Below are 27,289 nucleotides of genomic sequence, written 5' to 3'. Positions count from 1 at the left end.
AAGATATTGTACTGGACTCCCCTATCTTTAGAGGTGTTTCTAATATACTGACCCCCACATGTATGTAAATATGAAGTATAAAGAATTAGAAAGACCCTTCAGTATAATGCAATTCAGTACAAGACCAGATTTAAAGGAACAGTCCACCGTACTTCCATAATGAAATATGCTCTTATCTGAATTGAGACGAGCTGCTCCGTACCTCTCCGAGCTTTGTGCGACCTCCCAGTCAGTCAGACGCGCTGTTACTCCTGTTAGCAATGTAGCTAGGCTCAGTATGGCCAATGGTATTTTTTGGGGCTGTAGTTAGATGCGACCAAACTCTTCCACGTTTTTCCTGTTTACATAGGTTTATATGACCAGTGACATGAAACAAGTTCAGTTACACAAATTGAAACGTGGCGATTTTCTATGCTATGGAAAGTCTGCACTATACCTTCTGCACGCTTCGACAGCGCATTGATACCTTTACTCGGAGTTGTACCATTTTTTTTTTAGACAGGGCGGACGGACCAGGGCATTCGCCCGCCTGGCCGTGCCCGACGAGGAGCGCTCTCGGCCGGCTTGGGAGGCAAATGGCAGCCCCTCCTGGAAGTGTGGTTTTACCATGGGCCTCATGCAGAAAAATGACAAAGTCCCAGTTTTACAATGGGGCTCGAGTTGTACCATTTTTTTTTTTTTTTTTTTTTTTAGACAGGGCGGACGGACCAGGGCATTCGCCCGCCTGGCCGTGCCCAAAGAGGAGTGAAGGTATCAATGCGCTGTCGAAGCGCGCAGAAGGTGTTAGTACGCCTGTCATTATAGTGCGGACTTTCCATAACATAGAAAATCGCCATGTTTCAATTTGTGTAACTGAACTTTGTTTCATGTCACTGGTCATATAAACCTATGTAAACAGGAAAAACATGGAAGAGTTTGGTCGCATCTAACTACAGCCCCAAAAAATACCATTGGCCATACTGAGCCTAGCTACATTGCTAACAGGAGTAACAGCGCGTCTGACTGACTGGGAGGTCACACAAAGCTCGGAGAGGTACGGATCAGCTCGTCTCAATTCAGAGAATAACATATTTCATTATGGAAGTACGGTGGACTGTTCCTTTAACTGTGACCACAGTAATAAACATATCATGGAATGTACGAATTTCTGACAAGGTCAACAAAAACTGAACATTAACACTGAATGATTAAGTAGCCCATGAGTGGATATCAATTATTTAAAAAAGTATGTAATGATTTCATACTGTTTATAGAGAGCATCATGGGCTAACATTACCGCCAGGAGATTTAAGTAATAAGAGAATGATATTACAACAGTTTGATCACAAAATCCCTAGAATAAAATAAGAGCAAGCATTATACTCATTGAAGGATACCTCGAGTAGGATAGTCTGCAACTTCAACCCCATGGTTCCACCCTTGGATTGGAAGTGGTTTAGAAGCCTGGGAATGTATTCATCAAGTTTGAACATGAACTTTGATTCTAGGTGCACCATTATGAATGTGAAACTCATCCTGGATCTGCATTTAAATAACCCAGTAGCCTCTGAGAGTAGAATCAAACTTGTCAGACACCATTACAGTAGATTTGTTCCCATAAAATGTGGCAAATTAGACATTTAACATGAATCTACGTAGATCCTTTACTCTAAGAGTATCCATCCATTATCTCTAGCCGCTTTATCCTGTCCAACAGGGTCGCAGGCAAGCTGGAGCCTATCCCAGCTGACTACGGGCGAAAGGCGGGGTACACCCTGGACAAGTCGCCAGGTCATCACAGGGCTGACACATAGACACAGACAACCATTCACACTCACATTCACACCTACGCTCAATTTAGAGTCACCAGTTAACCTAACCTGCATGTCTTTGGACTGTGGGAGAAACCGGAGCACCCGGAGGAAACCCACGCGGACACGGGGAGAGCATGCAAACTCCACTATAAGAGTATTAATTAATTAATCAGTGGTTGAAATATTATCAGGCAAATTAATTAGAAAGGATAAATATTGGCTATACAGATATAAAGCGTGGCATGCTAACAATCTGTACAGTGTTCGATGGGTTGTCGCAAAAAGACGGACTAACGAACTCTCTGGCAGCTCACAGTCTGCACCATGCGCTAATTTACTGACCTCAGCCCAACAGTTACAAATGCAACATGATATGATCTAACAGCAGGAGCTACAGACACTGTTTCAAAGCTTTCTCCAACAGAGAAACCGTGAAAAAGGCCGCTTATACCATTCGAATCTCCTGCTGTGTGAACAGAGACATGAAACTGCATCGCTTCGAAAGAAACAGAGCCGTGTGAACTTGGGTCAAGCAGCTTCTTCAGAGAAACCCAGAGCGGGCACAAAACACACTAACAGACGAACGACGGAAATAACAGCAAATTAAAAAAAAAAAAAAGAGCGAGGGAGGGAATAACGCACTCAGATTTTAAGTGTAACAAGACAAATCCTACTGCGCCCCCCCATGTATAAAAGCTAAAAACATATACTGCTTTTAACAGCATGTTACTTGAGTAATAAAATATTACTTGGGAACACGAAATGCCGGAACTGTATCTCATAAGCTGTGTTCACATATATACCGGTACGATAGTGGTATAACTGTATCGATACAAAGTATACCGGTATAGTTTAGTGCATCTGTCCACACTAGCGAGAAATGTTTGCAGTTTTCTTTCACGGTAGTTGAAATGCGCGTGCGCGAAATGTTTCCGTGGTTACCGAGTAACTTCCTTCCGAGAATATGGCGGATGAAACAACGTGCGTGTGCTTTTTGTTGTCAATGTACAGTCTGTATTTCTGGTGGTCATTTATTCAGTTGAATCGTATAAAACGCGCGAGGCAGTTGAGAGAGAGAGAGAGAGAGAAAGAAAGAAAGAAAAAACAAATCTCCCTTTCTCCCCCTCTCACTTCTCTTCCCCTCCCTCTTCCTCCTTTCTTCCTCCCTCTCCCCCTCCCTTTCTCCCCCCTTTCTTTGCTCCCCCCTTTCTTTGCTCCATGTAGCTCCACGGTCGTTTTGAGCCATTTTGACGTTTTATTTACAGCTGGAAAGCACGTGCGTATTGTATGAATAACCCGGAAGAAGTAGGAATGGTTCATTGCGCATGCGCATTATATTTGTATCGATACAGAACCGCTTCATCTGTCCACACTACAGCGAAGCGCTACAGTACCGATACTGTACCGGTACGAAACCCATACATTTGTGGGTTTCGTACCGATACAGTTATACCACTACAGTACCGGTATGGACCCTTTTCACGTGACGTCACGACAAACGCGGCCACCATTTTGGACATGTACTACCAGTAGTTTACCACAGCCAACATTGAGGAACGGCAGCAAAGAAAGTGTTTATTTTCAGCAAGACTTCCATCATGCCACTATATTGTTGTGCACCTGGATGTAGTAACCATCAACAAACAAGGCAAGGGTTATCATTTTATCGGATCCCGGTAGATGCTGACCGACGTAGAAGATGGATAGCGGCATACCAACGCTTGTGTAGTGACCACTTTGTTGGAGGTAAGACGAATAAAATTAGCCAGAAAAGGCATTACATTGCTATTAACATTCCATTCTAGTTTACTGTAATTATGATCTGGCAGCTATTTACACCGGATCCAGTGTAAATAGCTGCTGGAGCCAACGTCCGAGGTTCCGGAGCGCGCTAGCTCGCAGCCGGCTGGAGCGTGCTCCGGCAAGCTCGGACGTTGGCTCCGGCAGCTATTTACACTGGATCCGGTGTAAATAGCTGCCAGATCATAATTACAGTAAACTAGTTAATACAGTTTTCTGCATCTCGCTCCTTTTTCTTTTATGTTTGTCGCCTTCCTCGCATTCAAACCGATTCGAGCCGAAGTCCACTACATGTCCAAAATGGCGGTCGCGTTTACGAAGGTCACGTGACTGAAAAGGGTCTATAGTTGCTAGTGTGGACAGGTGTTGCGGTACGAAAGTAGTATCGTATCGGTACAAAATCCCTAGTGTGGACAGGGTAATAATTACTCACCTCACTCTGCTGTTGCTACTTGCTAGCTAGCTTGGTAAGAGGGGGGAGGGGGTCAGGAAAGCTGGTAAAAGTAGATTAGCTGGTATGTTAAAAGAGCATTAGATACGGTATACAGCGTTATACTTCAAAAAGTCACATGAAACTGTGACACCGAGCCGCCCGACCGCCTCTTCAGTTTTTCCCATGCTTGTCATCGAATAAAAAGACAACACACACTGACTTCGAATCACTACAGAGTTTAATTTTGATTTACAGCGCAGTCAAGTTTGCACGTTAAATTAACAGTAACACCAAACGATGTTCACCTACGAAACTTGGTTACAAATTGTTCATCAGCTAACAATAATTAAACAGGTCTTACCTTTAAGAAAATGGTAGTCCATGAAATGCTGAAGTGTGTGACAGACGTTGACGGGTGTGGCACAAATTGCCGTGACCGAAAGTGTAAGGTGATTAAAAGTAAATACCTCTCAATGAGTCAAATTCATTGATTTCCTGCATCTTTGACTTTCACACGAAAATGCAATTAAATTCTACTCACGTCTTCACAGCTGATTTTATTCAGACAAAAACCGAGTAAAAATCATTCAAGTTTGTTGAATTCAGCTCAATGTGATTCCAAACAAGTTACATGTATTAATCTAAATGCAGGTAAACAACGAGTGTTGTTGTTTTTGTTGTTTTGTATCCAAATGAGAGTCGGAGCATACCTGTCTGTGTTCTCGCTTCTTGAAGGCCGACCTTGCGGCTGATTGTTTTTGAAACAATCTGACTTTCAGTAGTTCGTTCAGTTCTCCATCCATTTGCTTCTTCCACGTAAGGGTGAAATATTGTTGCTGAGGCAAGCATATCCAGCGGAGAAATCAGATGGCTGCTCCACTCATTCTCCATTTTCTCCATACTGAGTACTCCGCCATTACTGCTTGGCTCAGGCAATTACTAAAACCTGGGATGGGACGGAACGTCACTGGTTTTAGCAACAACCGTGGGAGGTCACTGCCCGGGCAAGAATATGTCGCATCCCGTTCCGTCCCAGGTTTTAGCAACAACCCTCGGCTCATACTCCAGGAGAACTGGTGCAACTGAACTTACTTTCCTTTTCTTGTAGTTTTCTTTTCCTTTAATTGTTGGTACTGCATCCTCTTTCAATAGGGGCTTACAGCCAACGCTCCTCAACAGATCAGAGGTTTTGTACGAGTCTTCAGTAAAATGTGCAGAGCAGAGGACAGACCACTTCATAGGCGCCCAATGTGCCCGTGAACTTCTCGCAAAACGCATCCAAATCTTTGCAGTTTGAACATTCTTGGGCCATGAATGCAACGTAAATCCATCTTTCTGTCATGTTGCTGCACCAGCCAGCAACACATCTACATGGCATGGCAATAAATTAGCTCAAAATAGAAGCTCGAAGTTGCAGTCAGCTCTGTGTTTTAGTATCGCGGAAATGGCGATGAGACCGATAGACTACCTGCGGTGACGTCACAGATGTCAAGGTCATTCACTCAGACCGCTACCTACAGTGGGGCAAAAAAGTATTTAGTCAGTCACCAATTGTGCAAGTTCTCCCACTTAAAAAGATGAGAGAGGCCTGTAATTTTCATCATAAGTATACCTCAACTATGAGAGACAAAATGAGAAAAAAAAATCCAGAAAATTGCATTGTCTGATTTTTAAAGAATTTATTTGCAAATTATGGTGGAAAATAAGTATTTGGTCAATAACAAAAGTTCATCTCAATACTTTGTTATATACCCTTTGTTGGCAGTGACAGAGGTCAAACGTTTTCTGTAAGTCTTCACAAGGTTTTCACACACTGTTGCTGGTATTTTGGCCCATTCCTCCATGCAGATCTCCTCTAGAGCAGTGATGTTTTGGGGCTGTCACTGGGCAACATGGACTTTCAACTCCCTCCAAAGATTTTCTATGGGGTTGAGATCTGGAGACTGGCTAGGCCACTCCAGGACCTTGAAATGCTTCTTACGAAGCCACTCCTTCATTGCCCGGGCGGTGTGTTTGGGATCATTGTCATGCTGAAAGACCCAGCCACGTTTCTTCAATGCCCTTGCTGATGGAAGGAGGTTTTCACTCAAAATCTCACGATACATGGCCCCATTCATTCTTTCCTTTACACGGATCAGTCGTCCTGGTCCCTTTGCAGAAAAACAGCCCCAAAGCATGATGTTTCCACCCCCATGCTTCACAGTAGGTATGGTGTTCTTTGGATGCAACTCAGCATTCTTTCTCCTCCAAACACGACAAGTTGAGTTTTTACCAAAAAGTTCTATTTTGGTTTCATCTGACCATATGACATTCTCCCAACCCTCTTCTGGATCATCCAAATGCTCTCTAGCAAACTTCAGACGGGCCTGGACATGTACTGGCTTAAGCAGGGGGACACGTCTGGCGCTGCAGGATTTGAGTCCCTGGCGGCGTAGTGTGTTACTGATGGTAGCCTTTGTTACTTTGGTCCCAGCTCTCTGCAGGTCATTCACTAGGTCCCCCCCGTGTGGTTCTGGGATTTTGCTCACCGTTCTTGTGATCATTTTGACCCCACGGGGTGAGATCTTGCGTGGAGCCCCAGATCGAGGGAGATTATCAGTGGTCTTGTATGTCTTCCATTTTCTAATAATTGCTCCCACAGTTGATTTCTTCATACCAAGCTGCTTACCTATTGCAGATTCAGTCTTCCCAGCCTGGTGCAGGTCTACAATTTTGTTTCTGGTGTCCTTTGACAGCTCTTTGGTCTTGGCCATAGTGGAGTTTGGAGTGTGACTGTTTGAGGTTGTGGACAGGTGTCTTTTATACTGATAACGAGTTCAAACAGGTGCCATTAATACAGGTAACAAGTGGAGGACAGAGGAGCCTCTTAAAGAAGTAGTTACAGGTCTGTGAGAGCCAGAAATCTTGCTTGTTTGTAGGTAACCAAATACTTATTTTACCGAGGAATTTACCAATTAATTCATTAAAAATCCTACAATGTGATTTCCTGGATTCTTTCCCCCCATTCTGTCTCTCATAGTTGAGGTATACCTATGATGAAAATTACAGGCCTCTCTCATCTTTTTAAGTGGGAGAACTTGCACAATTGGTGGCTGACTAAATACTTTTTTGCCCCACTGTATCATCCATCAGCTCATGTTCGAGTGTCTTATGCTACTTATGAGCAAGAAAAGCTTTGCATTGTGCAAGCAGCAGGCTGACACAATACAGCGCTTTCTCAACACCAGCCTATTTTGCCATTCACTGGGAGGCATAGTCGGCTTAAAGTGCATTTGATCCAAGGTTTTTTCCTGCATCACACCCATTCTTCCTGAAATAGGCTCTGGGTTCAGGAATAAGATAAAGCACTCACTGAAAATGAATGACTGAAAGGAGATGGGAATGATAAGAGGTGAAAAGATTCTCAAATACTCCTGATGTATCATGTGATAATATTCTGAACCAGTGACTATACCACCACCACTACACCACCGTGCCACCGCCATTGAATGTCTCATCTTATCTCATCATCTCTAGCTGCTTTATCCTGTTCTACAGGGTCGCAGGCGAGCTGGAGCCTATCCCAGCTGACTACGGGCGAAAGGCAGGGTACACCCTGGACAAGTCGCCAGGTCATCACAGGGCTGACACATAGACACAGACAACCATTCACACTCACATTCACACCTACGGTCAATTTAGAGTCACCAGTTAACCTAACCTGCATGTCTTTGGACTGTGGGGGAAACTGGAGCAGCCGGAGGAAACCCACGCGGACACGGGGAGAACATGCAAACTCCGCACAGAAAGGCCCTCGCCGGCCACGGGGCTCGAACCCGGACCTTCTTGCTGTGAGGCGACAGCGCTAACCACTACACCGCCGTGCCGCCGCCATTGAATGTAGAAGTGCAAAAGTATGCATGTCCCTTGAGACAACGTTGTACTTGCTGCTGTTTCTCAGTATGGCATGAAGAACAGAAATTTGAGTTGTCCTGAGCTCGCTTATGCCTGGTGTCTGTATTTATGAGTTGCCTCGCAACATTGTGCTCACAACTTTATGCTCCCACTTTAATAAATGTGGTCTTTTTTTTTTTTTTTGCTCAGAAGCTTCACATCCGGCATAAAAACCAAGATCCCAGGTGTGAAAACAAACCAAAATTTGTTGTTGTTATTGTGGGTTTTGGTTTGTCCAGAGAAGCGATGACCACAAGTATGCAAACAGCAGGCATGTGATGAAAGACCGCGTTCTGGTCAAATTAATGTTTTTGTTTTGATGACTTGCATAAGTTGTATTTTACACTCACAGGAAGTGGCATGGTAGTGGTCAGACTGTAGCCAGAACTATTTTAAAATCAGGGTTGTCGAGTCTGAGATGTTTTTGCAGAAAATAAGTCATGAACTCGGGTGTAACTGGCTGTACGTTCAACTTTATGACACACATCATGTGTATTTTATGTATTGCTGCAAGTAGTGGCTGAACGTGAATGTAAATCTATAATTATATGCATTGCTGAGTTTAATTCCAGGCTCCATGGAGATGCGCTGAGAGAGGAACAATCAACCTTGAGAGATTTTTTATCAGATACTCAGAAAGGAAGCGGCAAACCTGTGAACTCGATCAGTTTCATGTTAATATCTATCTTAACCAACATTAACTTTTGTTCCCTGTGAGCTCTGAAACCTGACGTATATTTTAATGTTGCCTCAAGGGCTGTGCAAACTTTTACACTTCTACAGAGTACAATGTTTAACAGATTGGTATCTTACTTATCGTATTGTCTTTGTTTTGCTATTTCAGTGAATGATTCATGAAAAAGTAAATAAGAACTTTTCGACGTGATTGGATGCAGGTCCTGGGATCTACGAGGTAAAACAGAAAGTCAGCTTGGTGCACTGAAACCAAATCGGACATGACCTGAGATATCGTGCAATCTGAGAACGTTTCATTGCAATAGAAATGAAATGAAGAATAAAGTCAACACTTTGTTATAAACCATGTGTGGGTATGCTTCCCAGCAGTTCACACGCACATATCACTATTGTGCCAACCCTGTTCAGTATTGAACCCAGTCCTTTCTAACACACAGACAACTCAAATATGACCTTGTGAGATATCTTTAGTCCTTTTTCTCAGAAAAAGGCTGGAGTTTCCAGAACAACTTGACACTTATTTTGAGAAATAGCACTCATTTTGGCTCCACATTACATCGTTTATCATTTCAGGGAACATCCCAGGAACTGGAGTGGGAATATATTCATCTTCATAGCGTGCTCAAGTGTTCATTTAGTGTTGAAGTGAAATTGTACTGGACTCCAGGTTGAGTTGATACAGGTATCTAGATCAGATTTAACCCAGATTTGTCCTGAAATGAAAGCGTGTGATCATATGAACTCTGGAAACTTTGCGAATAACACTGTTCTCAATTTAAATCCTCCTTTCTTGTATCAGCGCACACACACACACACACCCTGGATCAGGGAGCATTACCACAAAATAGCTCTTGAATAATCACTGATTGCCTCACATCCCACAACTGTTCCACCCTGTAGTTAAGATGTGTACAATACACACAGCTGATAAAGAACTAGGAAAGAAAAAAAGCACAACTTTATTCATCACACACTTGTGAAATTCCTCTCTGCATGTAACCCATCTGAAGCAGTGAACACACACATGCGCATATACACACAAGCAATGAGCACACACACATACCCAGAGCAGTGGGCAGCCATGCTAACAGCGCCCGGGGAGCAGTTGGGAGTTAGGTGCCTCGCTCAAAGGCACCTCAGCCCAAGGCCGTCCCATATTAACCTAACCGAGGGGTGGGCAATTATTTTTTCCATGGGGCCACATGAGAAACAGAAAATTTTGTGGAGGGCCGGACCAAAAGGCTGAACTAAATTCTGCATAATATTAATTGTATTTCTTTATATAAAGCAGTAAATAACATTGTTTTTACAAGCTGCTAAGACTGGTAAGAGTATGAAAAAAACGAGGTTGCCTTACAAAAAATGTCGTTTATTCAATCAAATTTCCCAAAACAATGGTTAACAAAATGTGAGCGTTTGTACCATTTTTTTTTCAGTCACATTCACCCCCAAAACACAAAGACATCACAATATTGTCTTTCTACTCCAAATATCAAGCAAGATGCATCATATTATAATAATGATACCGTGTCGATTCGGTGTAGGTATCAGATCTACAGATCGGCTCGGGCTCAGGCGCCTGCTGGTGACGTCACACTGTGTGATTGGCTGGACCTTTTGAAGGATGACGTACAAGTTTGTGGTTGGTCTGGACAAATTACGGAAGTAGTTATCGCGGGATTAGGTTTCGTGGGATTTTATGTCATGTTCATGTCGCGCGCATTGCGTTTTTGTTGAACACAACTTCAAAATAAAAGCACTGCACATTCAGTCCATGCATGAGGTAAAATGAGAAAATACGTTTATTTTGTAATTTCTAATTAACCTTACGCGGGCCGGTCAGAATGAACCAAAGGGCCGGATGCGGCTCGCGGGCCGTAAAATGCCCAGGTCTGACCTAACCGCATGTCTTTGGACTGTGGGGGAAACCGGAGCACCCGGAGGAAACCCACGCAGACACGGGGAGAACATGCAAACTCTGCACAGAAAGGCCCTCGCCGGCTGCTGGGCTCGAACCCAGAACATTCTTGCTGTGAGGCAAACATTTTTCTTTGGATTTTTCCCTAATTTCCTCCTGAATTGAGACATGGTAAATTCCCAGCCACCACACAGCTCCGCCCTTTCCGAAATCCTGCTCATAACGCACTTCTGTATGCATGAGCTCACAGACGCCAATGTTTGCCTAGTGTCGCTCTGATTGACAGGGGAGAGAGGATGTGCCACGCCTCCTTCCTTGAAAGTGTCATGGAATTCTGACTCCCAATTAGACAAAAAAAAAAACCCAGTGAAGAGGTTTATTACAGCGTTGGTAACATTGTGCCAAGCCACCAGTTGAAAAAAATCGGACCAACTTGGAAACAGAACAGCTGCTAAGATGTTCTGAGACTATAGGACCGCCCCTTATCAAAATGGCGGGTGAAATCTGAACCTTGTCTGGTTTTCCGCCAAACAGATCAAACCGGCATCTCATTGCTGGAGATTAACAGACATTTATTTATTTATTTATTTATATACACAGTACTGTGCAAAGGTCTTCAGCACATGTACACTGTCAGAAATAGGAGTACAGTAGGAGTCCATTTCTATCCCCCAAGGTACAATCTACACTAATGTACTCCTTCGGGCTTATTATTGGACCTCAATATAACCACGTGTACCTTTTTAGGGCAAAAAAGGGACATGTATGTTCCCAAGCAGTATATAAAAGGTACAAATAAGTACCTTAGAGGGTACTGATCCACTGACAAGCTGTTGTATCCCTAAAGATACAATAATGTACTTTATTTTCTAAGAGTGTAAAGGCAAGGCAAGGCAAGTTTATTTATATAGTGCATTTCATACACAGTGGCAGTTCAATGTGCTTTACAGAGGTAAAGGCAAAACAGTAAACAATAGAAAATAAAATTACATAAAATAAAGGGGGAAGAAGAGAGAAAAAAATAATAAGAATTAAACAATAGTAGAAATAAAATTAATAAAATGAAGTAAAAGTTCAGTAAAAAAAACCAGCAGAATAAAATAGAATAAAAGTTAAGTAAAGTTTAAAACATGCAAAGACTGTAAAAGTTAAGGAAAGTTTAAAACATAAAGACGATGATATTTATCAGTTAGCAGAAAGCATCTGAGAACAGCTTGGTCTTTAGTCTAGATTTGAAGCTGCCAACAGCAGGAGCATTTTTGATGTCCTCTGGCAGTTGGTTCCATAGCTGTACTGCATAGTAGCTAAAAGCTGCTTCACCACACTTTGTTTTAACAACAGGTTTTACCAGTAAATTTTGCTGCTGCGATCTGGTAGATCTGATTGGGTTAGGCCGCTGCAACATATCAGAGAGGTAATTGGGCCCTGTACCGTTTAGAGATTTGTACACCAGCAGCAATGCTTTAAAGTCAATTCTGTAGCTTACTGAAAGCCAGTGAAGGGACCTTAGAATTGGAGTAATGTGCTCTGTTCTTTTTGTTCGTGCGAGAACCCTAGCCGCTGCATTTTGAACCACCTGAAGTTGTTTGATGGTCTTTTTTGGCAGGCCTGTGAAAAGGCCATTGCAGTAATCAACCCTACTAGAGATGAAGGCATGTATAAGTTTTTCCAGATCATTTTTTGACACAAGTCCTCTTAGTTTGGAAATGTTTTTTAGGTGATAAAATGCCGATTTAGTGATTGCTTTCATGTGACTGTCAAAGTTTAGCTCGCTGTCAATGAAAACACCAAGATTTTTAACCATATCTTTTGTTTTAATCCCCTTTGTGTCAAGAATAGTGGTAATCCTGAGTCTTTCATCTTTTTTCCCAAATAGAATTACTTCTGTTTTATCTGTGTTCAGCTGAAGAAAATTTTGTGACATCCAGTTGTTGATTTGGTCGATACACTGGTGGAGACATTCAAGGGGGGCATAATCATTAGGTGATAGAGCAAAATAAATTTGGGTGTCATCTGCATAGCAGTGATACAAAATTGAGTTGTTCTTGATAATTTGTCCAAGTGGAAGCATATAAAGGTTGAATAGTAATGGTCCAAGGATCGACCCCTGGGGGACACCACAGGTCAAGGACATTGATGTTGAGGTACAATTTCCCATGGTAACAAAGAAGCTTCTATCTTTTAAGTATGATTTTAACCAATTGATAACTTTACCAGTCAACCTAACCCAGTGTTCAAGTCGATATAGCAGTATGTTGTGATCAACAGTATCAAAAGCTGCACTGAGGTCCAGTAACACCAGGACCGATGTTTTGCCTGCATCAGTATTAAGACGTATGTCATTTATAACTTTAATCAGCGCTGTTTCAGTGCTATGATTGGCACGGAATCCTGACTGAAAGTTATCAAAACAGCTGTTTGATATCAAGAAGGCAGTTAATTGATTGAAGACAATTTTTTCAAGGATTTTCCCGATGAATGGTAGATTTGATATTGGCTTGTAGTTGTTCAATACTGAAGCATCCAGATTATTCTTTTTAAGTAGGGGCTTTACAACGTCTTTTTTCAGGGACACAGGAACAATGCCAGTCTCTAGGGATGTATTTATGATCTGAAGCACATCTGTAATTATGAGGTGAAGAACAGACTTAAAAAAGTTGGTGGGCAGAATGTCCAATTCAGATGTTGAGGAACTGAGATTTTGTACAGTTTTTTCAAGAGTCTCGTAATCAATCAAACAAAATTCTGACATTGTGTTGAAATTGTCTGTCTGTGTCACTGGTGATTGCAACTTTTCAGTTATTTGTGTGGGTGCAATCAGTTAATTATTGAAATTAAGTGATCAATCTCATTAAATCAGTCTCATTAAATTTTGAAGGTCAATAATTAAAATGAATCAATCCCATTGAATCGTTTACTTTGACTCATTTGAATTGAATCATACCATAGAATCAGTCTCATTTGAAGTGAATCATTCAGTGAATCATTTAGTGAATCGTTCAATGAATCATTTAGTGAATCGTTCAATGAATCGTTTAGTGAATCGTTCAATGAATCGTTTAGTGAATCGTTTAGTGAATCATACCATTAATCCTGGATGAATTACCAAACAGCTAGATTATGGTATATTTCCAAATTATTACGATCACTTACCACATTACATAACTTTTATATGCACCCTTTTGAATTTGAGGGAGATTGGGGACTTCATATATTGTTCACACAAATAAACAGTTTGTTTAATAAATGAATTTATTATAAAGATAAAAATAATAAATCAATATATACAAGCAGTGAGGTGTGTATATACATGTGTGGTGTGTGTGTATGGCCTAGCTTGTTGCTAGCTAAAACAAAGGAATGTTATCTAAATAGAACAAAGTATTAGCTCTGTTGCTCTGTTGACTTGACCATGTGTTTAGCCTCGTGTAGCTAACTACACGTGGTGGAGGCCTAGATTAGCCTTGTGTTGCTAGTGTGTGTTTGTGAAAGGCCCTATGGCCTAGCTAAAGTGTGTTTGTTAGGCCTGGTGAGGCCTACTGAGCACGTGTTGCTAAAGACAAAGGGAAGCTGTCTAAAGTGTATCAGGCCTGGTCAGGCCTGTTGAGCACGTGTTTTCTCAGTAACAAAAAGATTCCACACTCATAACATTACCAAACTCACTGAAACCTTGATAAGGTCAAAATGTATGATAAGGAAATTGGTGTTAGTCAGAGAGGAGCATGCGCAGCCTATTAAACAATTGAGAGAACATAGAACCAAAATAAATCAACACGCTGCGTGTCTAACAGTGTAACAGATAAACCTGGGTTTAACTTCACACTATTTCAATAAAAGCAAATTCCTAAGACTATCCTAATTATGCCCAAATGCCAAAATCTTACTTAATCCTGCCTTTAGCAAGATATGAAGAACTATTCGCCGGTGTAGTTTTGGGCCTCGCCGTGGGAGCACGTGAGCCGCTCGTGATGGAGGCGTAGAAAACTTTCGGGTCCAGCAGAGCACTTGGGTGGTTCCCGTGGAAAGCAGAGGATTCTTGGTCCGAACCTCAGCGTTCGTGAGGAAAAGTCTCTGATCAGAATAAGATGCACAGCGCTTTTGAGTTAAAAAGGATTCAATTGCTTCTTAACTTTTAACTGCCTGGGCTGACGTCACTTCTAATACAAGTAAACCGGTTGTAACTCAGGTTAAGTTTAAAGATCGCGTGACTCTAGAGTTTACCTTTGCCAAGGGTAAGAAAGAAAATCGCGCTGAGTGATGGATCTTGCAAGAAAGAAGACGTCTTTTTGGGTGGAGAGCATCCCTTTTGTGCGTCTAGACTCGTTGAAATCCGGATGCGAGAGACAAAATGGCGGAGCTTCCGCTTGGACTTATACGTGCATGGCGGACTGACGTAGATGATCCCGCCCACGCGTGACGTAGGTCACGCGGAAGTTGCCTGGGAATTGTAGTTCTGACACAAGATGGCGGCATGATACCTACATTTGCAACTGAGATATATTATGAGCAATATCTGCCGTATTTTATTAATTTTACCTTTGAAGAAGGATGCAAACTCATTGCATTTATTAACTGAGAAGTTCAGGTGCTAATTGTTGTGGGGGATTAGTTAGCTTCTCTACTGTTGAAAATAGCACACGGGCATTGTTCATATTCCTGTTGATGATGTTGGAGAAGAAAGACTGTCTTGCTTTACCAATTTCATAATTATATTTACAAAACATCTCTTTATGGATTTGATAATGGATGTGAAGTTTAGATTTGCGCCATTTTCTTTCAGTCTTCCTACATTCTCTCTTTAGCAATTTAACAGCTGGGTATTGCTTCCATGGTGCTTTCTGCTTGTCATTGACTCTTTTGATTTTGAATGGAGCAATATCATCCATAATTTGTGTCATATTTAAATTAAAAATTTCCAGTAAGTCGTCTACAGAGTCTGACATTTTAGTTGAGATCCGTGAGAGAGCTTGCTCAAAGAGAACACGTGTTGTCGTTTATGACTCTCCTACCCATAGTCGTTGAGCTGTTCTGAATGTGAGGGGACATAGAAACATCAGACAAAACACAGAAATGATCAGATAAGGCCAGGTCAACAACAGTAGTAGAAACAATAAGACCCTTTGTGATAACGAGGTCAAGGGTATGACCACGAGAGTGGGTCGGCCCCTGTACATGTTGTACTAGGTTGAAGTTGTCAATAAGTGCAAGTAGTTCTCTGGCATAAGTGTTTTCAGGATTATCTACATGCAAGTTAAAATCCCCAGATATAATAAGACAGTCAAACTCTAAGCAAATGACTAACAACAGTTCACCAAACTCTTCCAGAAAAACTTTGGCTGAATGTCTCAGAGGCCTGTAAATAGTTAATAACAGTATGTTAGGAGAGCATGTAACAAGTGCACATAAGTGTTCAAAGGATGTAAAATCACCAAGTGAGGATTGTTTACATTGAAAAGAGGCTTTGAATATATTTGCGATCCCTCCACCTTTCCCATGTCGGGTAGCACTCATGAAATTAAAATTTGGGGGGCTGCTTCAATAAGGGTGGTAGCACTCTTTGCTTGATCCAGCCAAGTTTCAGTTAGAAGCAAAAAATCAAGATTGTGTTTGCAAATAAGATCATTAATTAAAAATGACTTGTTTGAAAGTGATCTAACGTTCAGAAGAGCTAGCTTTACAGAAAGTCTAGAAGTAATATCCTCTTGGGCACTCTGATGTTGTTTTGAAACAGGAAGGAGACTAGACTGGTTTACCCCCTGGGTTAAATATGCTCTATGTTTTCTATTTCTTATCAACACAGGAATAGAGAATGGCATAGGCATACTGGGTCCCAGCTTGTTTTCAAAACTACACCCAATGCAGGGACCCACAGCACATCATACAAGACTCTCTGTATGTTCCATGAGGTTGGGAGGGGGAAGGATTGGAGATGTCATGTATTTTTTAGATGGTGAAAAAGATTGGTAGCCAGCTGAAAGTCCTGGCGAACACAGTTCAGTCTGTTGGTTGATTTTCGATGAACTGGGTACACTGCTTGTCGCGAATGATTTGGGCTGGAAAAAGAGAGTGCAGCCATTGGCAGCAATCTCTGCATACTTTTAGGGAAATCCATGCAGGGGGGAGACAGAGATGGTACAACAAAGTCAGAAGAGCGAGACTGAGATTGGGACTTTGGTGAGGTCTTTGTGAGTGTCTCCCTGACAGTCTCTGTGATACTTGCATGGGGTCGAGATGTGAATGATGCAGCCTTGGCATGATTGTCTTTGGTCAGGTCCTCAATCTGGATGGGCGATGCAGATACCTGTGACTGCCCATTGTTAACAACATGCTCACATTCTCCATGTGATTGTTGATGTCCTTGGCAGTCTGCCCCAGATGGTTCTTGGCAGTCTGCCCCAGATGGTTGTGTGTCCTTGTTGAAGCATCTCTGCTGTGCTTGCATGGGTAGTTGTTTTGGCTTTGCAGAGGTATTGTTGATATCTGTAACTGGGTCAGTCTGTGAGCACTTATCAGCAGTTCTGCTCAATGTTGGCTAAGAAAAGAATGCATGCTGGAGAGAGAGGCTGTAGTGATCAGCCAAAACTTTGGTCCCAATCTGGCTGAGTTCAGTGCTATTTGGCTTGAAGAATTCTCTGCGATTCCAGAAAAGGTTAAAATTGTCTATGAAGTTCATCTCGTCTGGTCTCGTCTTCTTCCGCTTTATCCGGGGCCGGGTCGCGGAGGCAGCAGTCTAAGCATGGAAGCCCAAACTTCCCTTTCCCCAGACACCTTGGCCAGCTCCTCAGGAAGAACACCGAGGCGTTTCCAGGCCAGCCGAGAGACATAGTCCCTCCAGCATGTCCTGGGTCCTCCCCGGGGCCTCCTCCCGGGGGGACATGCCTGGAACACCTCCCCAGGGAGGCGTCCAGGAGGCATCCGAAAAAGATGCCCAAGCCACCTCAGTTGATTCCTCTCGAAGTGGAGGAGCAGTGGCTCTACTCCGAGCTCCTCCCGAGTGACTGTGCTTCTCACCCTATCTCTAAGGGAGCGCCCAGCCACCCTGTGAAGGAAACTCATTTTGGCCGCTTGTATCCGCGATCTTGTTCTTTCAGTCATTACCCAAAGTTCATGACCATAGGTGAGAGTCGGAACGTAGATCAACCGGTAAATTGAGAGCTTCGCCTTTTGGCTCAGCTCCTTCTTCACCACGACGGACTGGTAAAGCAACCGCATCACTGCAGAGGCTGCACCGATCCGCCTGTTGATCTCACGCTCCATCCTTCCCTCACTCGTGAACAAGATCCCGAGATACTTAAACTCCTCCACTTGAGGCAGGACTTCTCCACCAACCTGGAGAGTTGGTGGAGTCTATGAAGTTCATACCAAATAAAAAACAAGTTTTTCCAAGCCAGGTGTTAAGACTGAAGAGTCTAGTAAATGCAAAGCTTCCCCTTGCAGGGAGTGGGCCATTGATAAAAGATTGTATTCCAGTCTTATAGAGGTCAGAAAAAAGTTTTCTGAAATCATCTTGGACAAACAGCTGTTCTCTGAAAACATCATTTGCTCCCACATGCACAACAATACGTTTGATAGTTTTATGCTCGGACATGAGTTTCAAAATGCTGTCTTTGGTGTCAGAGATGGATGCATTTGGAAGGCAGCAAATAATCATCCCATGTCCTTTTAAATGTCTTACAGTGGAATCACCAAGAACAAGGGTTGTGGGATCAGGTGGTGTTACGAGCTGCTTTTTGCCTCTTCCCACAGCTCTTCGGTTGTGGTGCGATCTCTTTCTATGATGTGCTTGTCCACCTGAAAATTCCGCTTCCACATCCCTGAGGCATTCAAATTTGTTCTGAAGCCTTATGGGCTGTGGATTTTCCATAGGACTGTAAATCCTATTGTAGTTTGTAGACCTGGCTCTATTTCTAATAGCATGGCTGTGGAGCATGGGTTGCATAGTATCAGAACGAACTGGTGTTGCGGTAATTCTGTTTTTATTTTTGGGCCTGCCACCCATCGTGTGCCAGTTTTCTGTACTCACATTTTGCTCTGTTAGATCGATGTATTCATCCACTCGATCTGCAATGCCATCGGCCTGTCGGGGTGCAATCTCTGCATTCTCAGCCACTGTTTCTGTACTCCTTTCGTGAGATATCTCTCTTAGTTCGTCCGTCTTTGGCAGGGCATCAATCTTTGATTCCAGGATAGAAATCCTCTGTTCTAGTTCTGTGCATTTTCTGCAGGATCTCCTGGATTTTTTGCCACCTGGCATTTTGTTTTAAAAGCTAACTTATCTTGTAAAGGTGAAAAATAAAATGAAGAAATAGTGGAAATTAAGTGAAAAAGTAAAATAAAATAAAGATCAAGCAGGAGCAAAGCAAAGAAGCGTCCTACTCGCTTGAGTAAAGAAATGCTGTCGGCCAAAAATGGCTTAAAAGATAATGAAATGAAATGTTTCAACATTAAAAAAAATACTATAAACCGTAATCAGTGAGCCATAATAAATGAAACAAAGTCAATATTTGGTGTGAGACGACCCTTTGCTTAAAAAATAAAAATAAAAAACAGTAGTCTGAAGTCCAGTGAGTGCAGTTTTATGCGGAAATGATCTGTAGGTTTTACTGAGCGTCTTCCAGAACCAGCCACAGTTCTTCTGCACACTTTGACTGTCACACTCGCTTCTTCATTTTACACCAAAACCCAGCAGCCTTCATTATGTTTTCTTTTTAAATCTGAAAAGTGCTCTCTTATGGAATGTGTGTGGTTTTGTTTGTTTGTTTGTTTGTTTGTTTTTTCCAGTGTTGATGATAAGGAGAGGCAGATATTTGAATAAACCAGAAAACGTGACGAAGTCTTTCTGACTAGCAGATAAAAATTTTTCCTGGCGATTGCAAACAATCAGAAACACGATCTGTCTGTCTTCTGTATTTGTCATGGTGAGAGAAACGCTGTACTGTGAGGCAAGAAATCAAGTAGAGCAGTGCCCAATGAAATTTTTGCTACAACCTGCATTTAAAACGCTATGCATGACCTCCATCTGAGATTGATTTCAAAATATGTCAGTACGCCCTCTTTCCATTGCACTGCTGTGTGAAGACCTGCTGATGGAGCTGCAGAATCTCAAAACTCATCAGAAATATTCTGATATAAAGGTACTGAATGTGTTTCAGGATGGAGTTTTCCTTTCAACAGAGATTCATGACGGCTCCATTGGTGCCAGATTTGTGGCAATTAAATGAAAGCAAACATTGTGACACTTAATAAAATCAACATGATTACTATTATTACGACTACATTTATCATTGTTCATCACATTATTCCTCCCAAGCTGCTTGCTGTTCTCACACACACACACCCACACATACACACCGAAGATCTGAAGATGACGGGATCCAGTGGTGAGAATGTAAAAGTTGTCGTGATTGAACTACAAGTGATACTCAGGCTCAGGTCCGCGTTAACCCTTGCCGAGGCCCTGGGCAGACACACACCCCCCGAGGCCCCACCCCTGCCTTTTGTTAACTGCGCTCAGCAAATTCACCCCCTCAGACGTGCCTGTCTAACTAGACACAGAAACTTAAATAATGACAGTGGCACAATTAGAAACACTATTGAACGATCAAACTTTATATCCATCAACACCTATTTAATCGAGAAAAAGCAATGGTGAAACAGGCAATTGCATGGTGAAAAAATCCATCAGACGTCACGGTTAACAAGTCTGGTTAACGAAAGTTTAGCCTCAAGAAGCCTTTGAATGAGTGAGTCAATGAACAACATGTCAAGAACGTAACCTCGGCCTACAACAGTTTCTTTAGTATTCAGAACAAGAACATTCATTTGGTATATAACCGTTCGTTTTCATTTTGGAATCCAGGCGACTTTTAACTTGTGAAAACAAAGAGCGATAACAAAGAAAGAAAAATATCTTGCTTCTCAGAAATAAATCTCAAAATGTTAGGCTATGTGAAACATTTCATCCTTTCACACACGTAATGTCCCAAACAGCAGCGGCACACAGCTTTGCGCATTCAGTTTGACAGCCATGGGTCAACTTACAAGAGCACTTTCCTACTTTTCTGGAAAGCGAAGTCATTAATTAAATCATTGAACTCAAGCTGGCGTAGCGTGTGAAGACATGGTGGACAGTGATCATATTGACAATGACGGGTGATTTATGCGACGGGACAAGGTGGGCTTCCTTACGGGTGGCGAAATGCATCAAAAATGTTATCAATATGATCAAAACTTCTGAAAATATCGTTTCATATTTTCCGATCTCGCTACCTCCGAGACCCCCTAGTGGCCGAGGCCCTGGGCAGCTGCCCATGAAGCCCATTAGGATAGCGCGTCCTTGCTCAGGCTGTCAACTTTGTCATTTTCATACTCTTACAGTAAAAACACCAAAAATATACAGGACAATAGATCAGAATTGCGGAAATACCCATTTCCCCATCCAAATATGGATACAAGATTATCCACTCACTCACTGGCCACTTTAATAGGAACCTGTTTTTGATTCTAAGATCCCTGTTCTTGGCTGCAGGACTGGAACCCAGTGTGACCTGATGTTCTGCTGTTGCATGCTGAGATGCTTTTCTGCTCACCACAGTTGTCAAGAGTGATTATATGAGTTATGATATCCTTCCTGGCAAAAAAGCTCGAACCAATCCGGCCATTTTCCTCTGAGCTCTCTTATCAGCAAGGCGTTTGTTTCCACCCACAGAACTCTCACTCACTCACTCACTCAACTCCATGGGGTTTTTTTTGTTTTCCGCACCATTCTGTGCTGAGACTGTTGTGTGTGAAAACCCCAGGAGATCAGCCGTTTCTGAAATACTCAAACCTCATACTCATCTGGCTCAAACCAAGTGTGAAAGAAAGTCACACTTCACTGCAGTGGCGACTGGTAGTTTTTCAAACAGGGGAGGCTGGTCGGTTACGATATTTCCAGATTTTAAAAGAAAAAACACATCAATTTTGCCCATACTCTTGCCTCTGATCTGGCTGATTGTTGGCAGGGTCACAAACTGTGAAATAACAGGTTCTTTTGGCCCATTAGCCTACTGTCCAATATACATGATGGTGGTGTTGGGGGGGGGTATATTTTAACATTTTATATTTTAAAATTGTGGCATGTTGTTTAAAAATTGATCATTATTGAAAGCAGCTCTTTGTCAGGAACCTCAGCAGTAGAGCTGGGGGCCACACATTTCATTCAATGACACTTTCCCTATATTTTACTTATTTTGACTGAGAAATGTTTTATTGACAATTTTGATAACCCTTCACTTTTAATCCAGGTCTGTAGTGTGAAATATTCTCGGCTGTGTTTTTGTTTAAAAATGTTTTCCAAATTGTAGCTGTGTTTAATTCATATCCAGAAAAATATATATTCCAATATAATATCTCATCTCATCTCATTATCTCTAGCCACTTTATCCTTCTACAGGGTCGCAGGCAAGCTGGAGCCTATCCCAGCTGACTACGGGCGAAAGGCGGGGTACACCCTGGACAAGTCGCCAGGTCATCACAGGGCTGACACATAGACACAGACAACCATTCACACTCACATTCACACCTACGCTCAATTTAGAGTCACCAGTTAACCTAACCTGCATGTCTTTGGACTGTGGGGGAAACCGGAGCACCCGGAGGAAACCCATGCGGACACGGGGAGAACATGCAAACTCCACACAGAAAGGCCCTCACCGGCCACGGGGCTCGAACCCAGGACCTTCTTGCTGTGAGGCGACAGCGCTAACCACTACACCACCGTGCCGCCTCCAATATAATATACTCAGCATAAACATTTTAAATAGATTCTATATTTTTGGTCCATCCATGACATATTACTAAAGTAGCCTTTTTACTGTTGTTGATGTGGGTCACTTGCTGTTAGCCAATTCACTTTCTCGTACCAGGAGAGCTGAAAGGAATGAGTATTATTCCCTACCTTTTTCACCAAGTCAATTTGAGGCGTTGGTCTACCCTGCTCTTTAATTTTAATTTTTTCCTCGAAAGGAAGACTGGCAAATGGCTTCACCAAAATTAAATCAGCAATGCTTGGCATCCGTGCGCAGCTTTCTTGCTAGCTGACTAGCCGCCTCAAGTTCAAGTTCAGTCACTTAAACGAAATTTCTGGAACTAAGATAGCAAACTTGACAACACTATATTTACACTTTATTTACAATGAAAATATATACAAACTAAAAAAGCTGGTAGAAACCGTATGTAATGAATGAAATCGAAATGTAAGCTGATCTCTTACAGTACACCACAGCACTTGCGAATCCGCATGGGACTGAACTGAGATTCACCGCTGCCTGTCTATAGTTGAAACGAGCTGTCAATCAAAGAAAATATCCGGCCGCTTTCACCAATCACCAGTCTCCTCGCGGAAAGCTTTGCCATGTCCCTCCCATGTGAGGCTGGGAGTCTGGTGGGCGGGCGTTTTCGCAGTATTTGTCCAATAACCGTCTTGCATTTTGATATTGAAAAGCGCAGAGCTCCCAAATGCCATTGAAGTGCACTGAGGCTGGGCTGCATCGCGCTGTCACGAGGGGGAAAAACTCACGCACACATTAGGCGAACTGGGGAAAGTTATAACGGAATGATTTCGCACTGTAGTTGGGTTGAGCACATATATTTCTATGATTCTGGATCTGAAATAGCAATGTTATAAGGTCGGCTATAACATAAGCCTAGCGCAATTCATCCTACACGATGTTCGTCATTTTTAGAGGAGGCTGAGCCTCCCTCGTTGTCTTAGAGCAATCGCCCGTGCTTCACTGTGAGATCACAGTTTTTCCCGTTCTGATGTTTGAACACTGTGAGCATTAATTAGCTGAAGCTCTTGATTTGGATCTGCATGATTCGATGCATCGTGCTGCTGATTAGAGAACCGCATCAAACAGCAGATGGGTGTAAGGGAAGTGACGTGTCCTGAGTGTCCATGTATAAACACACTGTACTCGTAGCACTAACACACTTCGTTTTGTTTTGTAGATGGAGAGAATCACAGCTGCAGAGCGATCACGACGGCCTTCACCGTTTTTTGTGTGCTGTGCGTCCTGCTGTTACTATGTGTCATAATCCTGCTGATAAAGATGCGGAGAACAGCTTGGCGTCATTCGCATCTGTTCACCAACGGCACTGCAAGCAGGAGGAACGAGAACGAAACGGGCTCGCTCTGAGACTTTTATTTCTCCGTCTCAGTCCTGCTTTGGCTTGGTGAGAGAGAGGTGAGAGAGGTGGACGTGACTTCAGATTACTTTTCATCGTGAGCTCCATGTGTTGCGTCTCACACAGACGTTTATCCATCCCTGAGTCCCATGACGCCGTATACACGATGAGTGTAGCTCAATACATTGTCTGATAAGCGAATGCAAGGAATGCAAAAACTGCAAGAACCAGAAAAAAAAAAAAAACGTTTCGAGTTCCAAAATGAAATGTAACTGGAAATAGATAAGAAGTATGACAGGTCATTCTTGAATCAATAACTTACCAGAAACATGGGAACACACAAGAGCAATGTGATCTCACCACGCCTTTTATTTCCCAAGAGTTAGGAGTTTGGCTGAAAGGAATTTATGACAACAGACATGAAAGTCAGGGAGAAACAGAAACCAGGAACACGAACGTGATGAGGGAAAGGTGTGCTTGGTGAGATCACGTTTGCAATAACCAGAATTTTTAAAAAGGTGTGTCATTGTTGATGTGATGAAATTTACCAGGAGAAATTTATCTGTGTCAGTGCTTTGGTGCTGGAAGTGTTCCTAGAACATTTTTCTAGCTTATAGAAAAAATATATATATAATTTTTTTTTCAATATGCTACAAAACAGGATGTTGTCAAGTAAGAGAGATGATACACTGGAATAATTGGGATTATTCTATCTACATTAACTGGACATGAGCAATTGTGCGCTCTGATTGGCTACTCTACTACTAGGATATCAGGTCATATACCGTGAGTAGAGAAAAACAAAATGGCGGCGCGTGTTGCTGAAAAAAACAAGGACGAAATAAAAACTCTACTCGAAAACAGTGTTGCCATAGTTACTTTGAAACAGTAATCTGACTACTGACTACTTCTTTAAAAAGAAACTTAGTTAAGTTACTGACGACTTGCTTTCAAAAGTAACTAAGTTAGATTCAGGGCTTTGAACCAGAATTTTTTTCCTATTGGTTCGTTCCGAACAGAAACGGAATTTTAACGTTTCCGGTTTTGGGTTCCACCATTAAATAGACGTTCCCGAACCGGTTAGAACAAAAAAATTTCGTTCCCGGAACGGTTAATTACGTTCCCTGTCAGCTGTTTAACAAATGGCTATAAAATGATGTCTCTGTCTCATCCAGCTTAAGCCAAATGTAGGCTAATTCTATTACAACCTTCATTAAATAAGACAAGAAATAATTCAAAACAATTATTATTTCAAATGTTGGTGATTTGGATTCTCAGTATGTCTTCCCATCTACACAAACAGAAAAAGTGCCAAAAATGAAAGAGAATTCGTTTAGTGTGTTACCAAAGGCTAGTCAGGCCCTATGCATTGATAGGCTAACAGAGGTTAACGTCATTTAATGTTCGCGAGCCTCTCATTAACGTGGACAAATATATTGATATCGTGTTTGAAATTGACATTTTTGAATAACGATAGACTGCAATATTTACCTCTTATTTAAGATGTGGAGACGTGATAGTAGTCCACCCTCCCGCTCTCTCCATTCAGTCAGCGAACGTCACACAGGAAGTGAACCCCAGCGGGTCATAGAAACTTGCGCAGGAGAAGAATGACTTTTTTATTTGTAGGCTACGGAAACTTTGAGGAACGAAATAAAAACCGGTATTAACCGGTTACCATTATTTTTAATAAGCGTTTCTGTTCCGGAACATAAAAAATAATAAAGTTTCTGGTTTCGTTTCTGTTCCATGTGAAATAGAAAAAGTTCCCAGTTTTCGTTTTCGTTCCTTGAACCGGTTCAAAGCCCTGGTTAGATTACAAGTTACTTTATTAGTTACTTTTAGCAGCACATGATCCCCCATTCCCATAACATAAAAATGACTACCAGTTTTGCCAATACTCACTTTATTGACATTCATTTTAACCGGAACATCAAAAATTACACTGATATTTGAAAACTATTTCCTGAAAGAAATAGGCCTACATGTTTTTATAAAAAAATAAAGACAGTCTTTCTTGACTTTACTTAAAATAAAAACTTCTTATAAAAATAAAATAGTCTTTCTTGACTTCATTTAACATAAATACTTCTTCTTATAAAAATAAAATAAGTCTTGACTTCATTTAACTTTGCGGAATCTAATGGCAGTTATCTACATGAATGAACATTTTATGGGCCTATATTGAACATCTTAGATGTTTCTTTAGGTTTGATGTTGTATTCTTGAAGGCAGACAAGACTTTGTCGCCAGCACAGAGTGTACAACGAACCTTTATGTTGCCATCCTTAGCTGAAATAAAATCAAAATAATGTCTGTATTTCCAGGTGCAAAAGGCGTACCTCTCTCCCTCCATTGTTTAAATCTGTCTCGTGCGTGGAGAGGAGATGACGTAACCTCATAGGAAACGTGTCACATAACCCAGGTCGCCAAAAAATAAATAAATAAATAACCTACGTCGCCCCGAAACGCAAAAATAGTAACGTACAGTGTATTAGATAAGTAACTTAAATCTGACTACTGGTTTGGAAATAGCACTGCGTTAGACTACTCGTTACTGAAAAAAAGTAGTCCGACTACAGTAACGCGTTAGTGGCATCACTGCTCGAAAACAAAACACAAGAAAATAAAAACAGAAATGATTTTATCGGATGTTTTGTGTCAAGTTTTTATTGATCAAATTTGCAAAAAATAAAAATGCTCCGTTTCTCAAAATCCAGTGAACGTGGAGAGAATAAAACAGTTATTCCACTCAATCTCGGTGCTACACACCTCAGCTCACGTACGACTCGATTTCGTGGAATAACTGTTAATTATCTGTTACAGAGATGCAGGAACGTTTCAAGAAGTCTTTGTCCTGACAGGTCTTGTATGTGTTGAAGAACAGAACATGATGCGTGAACCAGAAATCAACACCTCAGATAGCCATGCGATTGTCTTGTGGACTTGAATAGGGGTTTTTTTCTTTCTAACTCGATATTGCAGAAACATCTCCTCTTACTGTCCTTTGGGCTCAGTGCGAGATCAAAGGTTCCTCACAAACCCCTGATTCACTTTTCCGTTACCTGAAACCAATGCTGCCTTTCCTCGAAGCGGTGTCTTACAAAACGCCGAGCTGTTTTTTCTCCTTTAAACTGTTTCGGCTTCTTTCATATGAACTTTCTCACGGAATAAGCAACAAATACAAGACGTTTCCCTTTCGTGCACACGTTCACTGTGTGTGCTGCTGTTACAGGAAAATAATCAACTCCCAGGTGTTGTGATGAAGCGCAGTGATCAGATCCCACTCTGAAGTCGATCGTTTTCCAATACCAGCGACGTGCTGAGGTTTTATTCCTCTTACACCATCGTGATTTATCAGTGCTAGCAATTATTATTATTATTATTATTATTATTATTATTATTATGAACAATCCGTTCAGAGTTACACTGAATGTAAACTCATCTATTTGTTCCAGCTTGACTTCTGACACTGGAGACTCCTTCCATCAATCCGAAATAAATAGACATCTCCTGACTTCACCATATCTAGTCGATTACAATTACGTT

The 27,289-nt window shown here is 41.9% G+C and overlaps 1 protein-coding gene across 3 annotated transcripts in view; it reads left to right on the top strand.

Annotated features, from left to right (window-relative positions):
• zgc:172120 (uncharacterized protein LOC799440 homolog) overlaps positions 1 to 27,289 on the top strand; it is a 126,274-nt gene that overhangs the window by 80,245 nt on the left and 18,740 nt on the right. For 2 of the 3 annotated variants that reach the window (XM_060925217.1, XM_060925216.1), the window contains exon 4: positions 23,564 to 23,799. In XM_060925217.1, the coding sequence (XP_060781200.1) occupies positions 23,564 to 23,751 (188 nt within the window). In that variant the 3' untranslated portion in view covers positions 23,752 to 23,799. Of the gene's footprint in view, positions 1 to 23,563; positions 25,723 to 27,289 lie in introns of those variants that run through there. The other variant, XM_060925215.1, reaches the window with a different exon arrangement.

Source organism: Neoarius graeffei, chromosome 7 (genome assembly GCF_027579695.1).
Source record: "Neoarius graeffei isolate fNeoGra1 chromosome 7, fNeoGra1.pri, whole genome shotgun sequence".
Taxonomy (NCBI): domain Eukaryota; kingdom Metazoa; phylum Chordata; class Actinopteri; order Siluriformes; family Ariidae; genus Neoarius; species Neoarius graeffei.
Note: the sequence above shows the minus strand (reverse complement) of the source record. Positions and strands in the feature narration are given on the sequence as shown.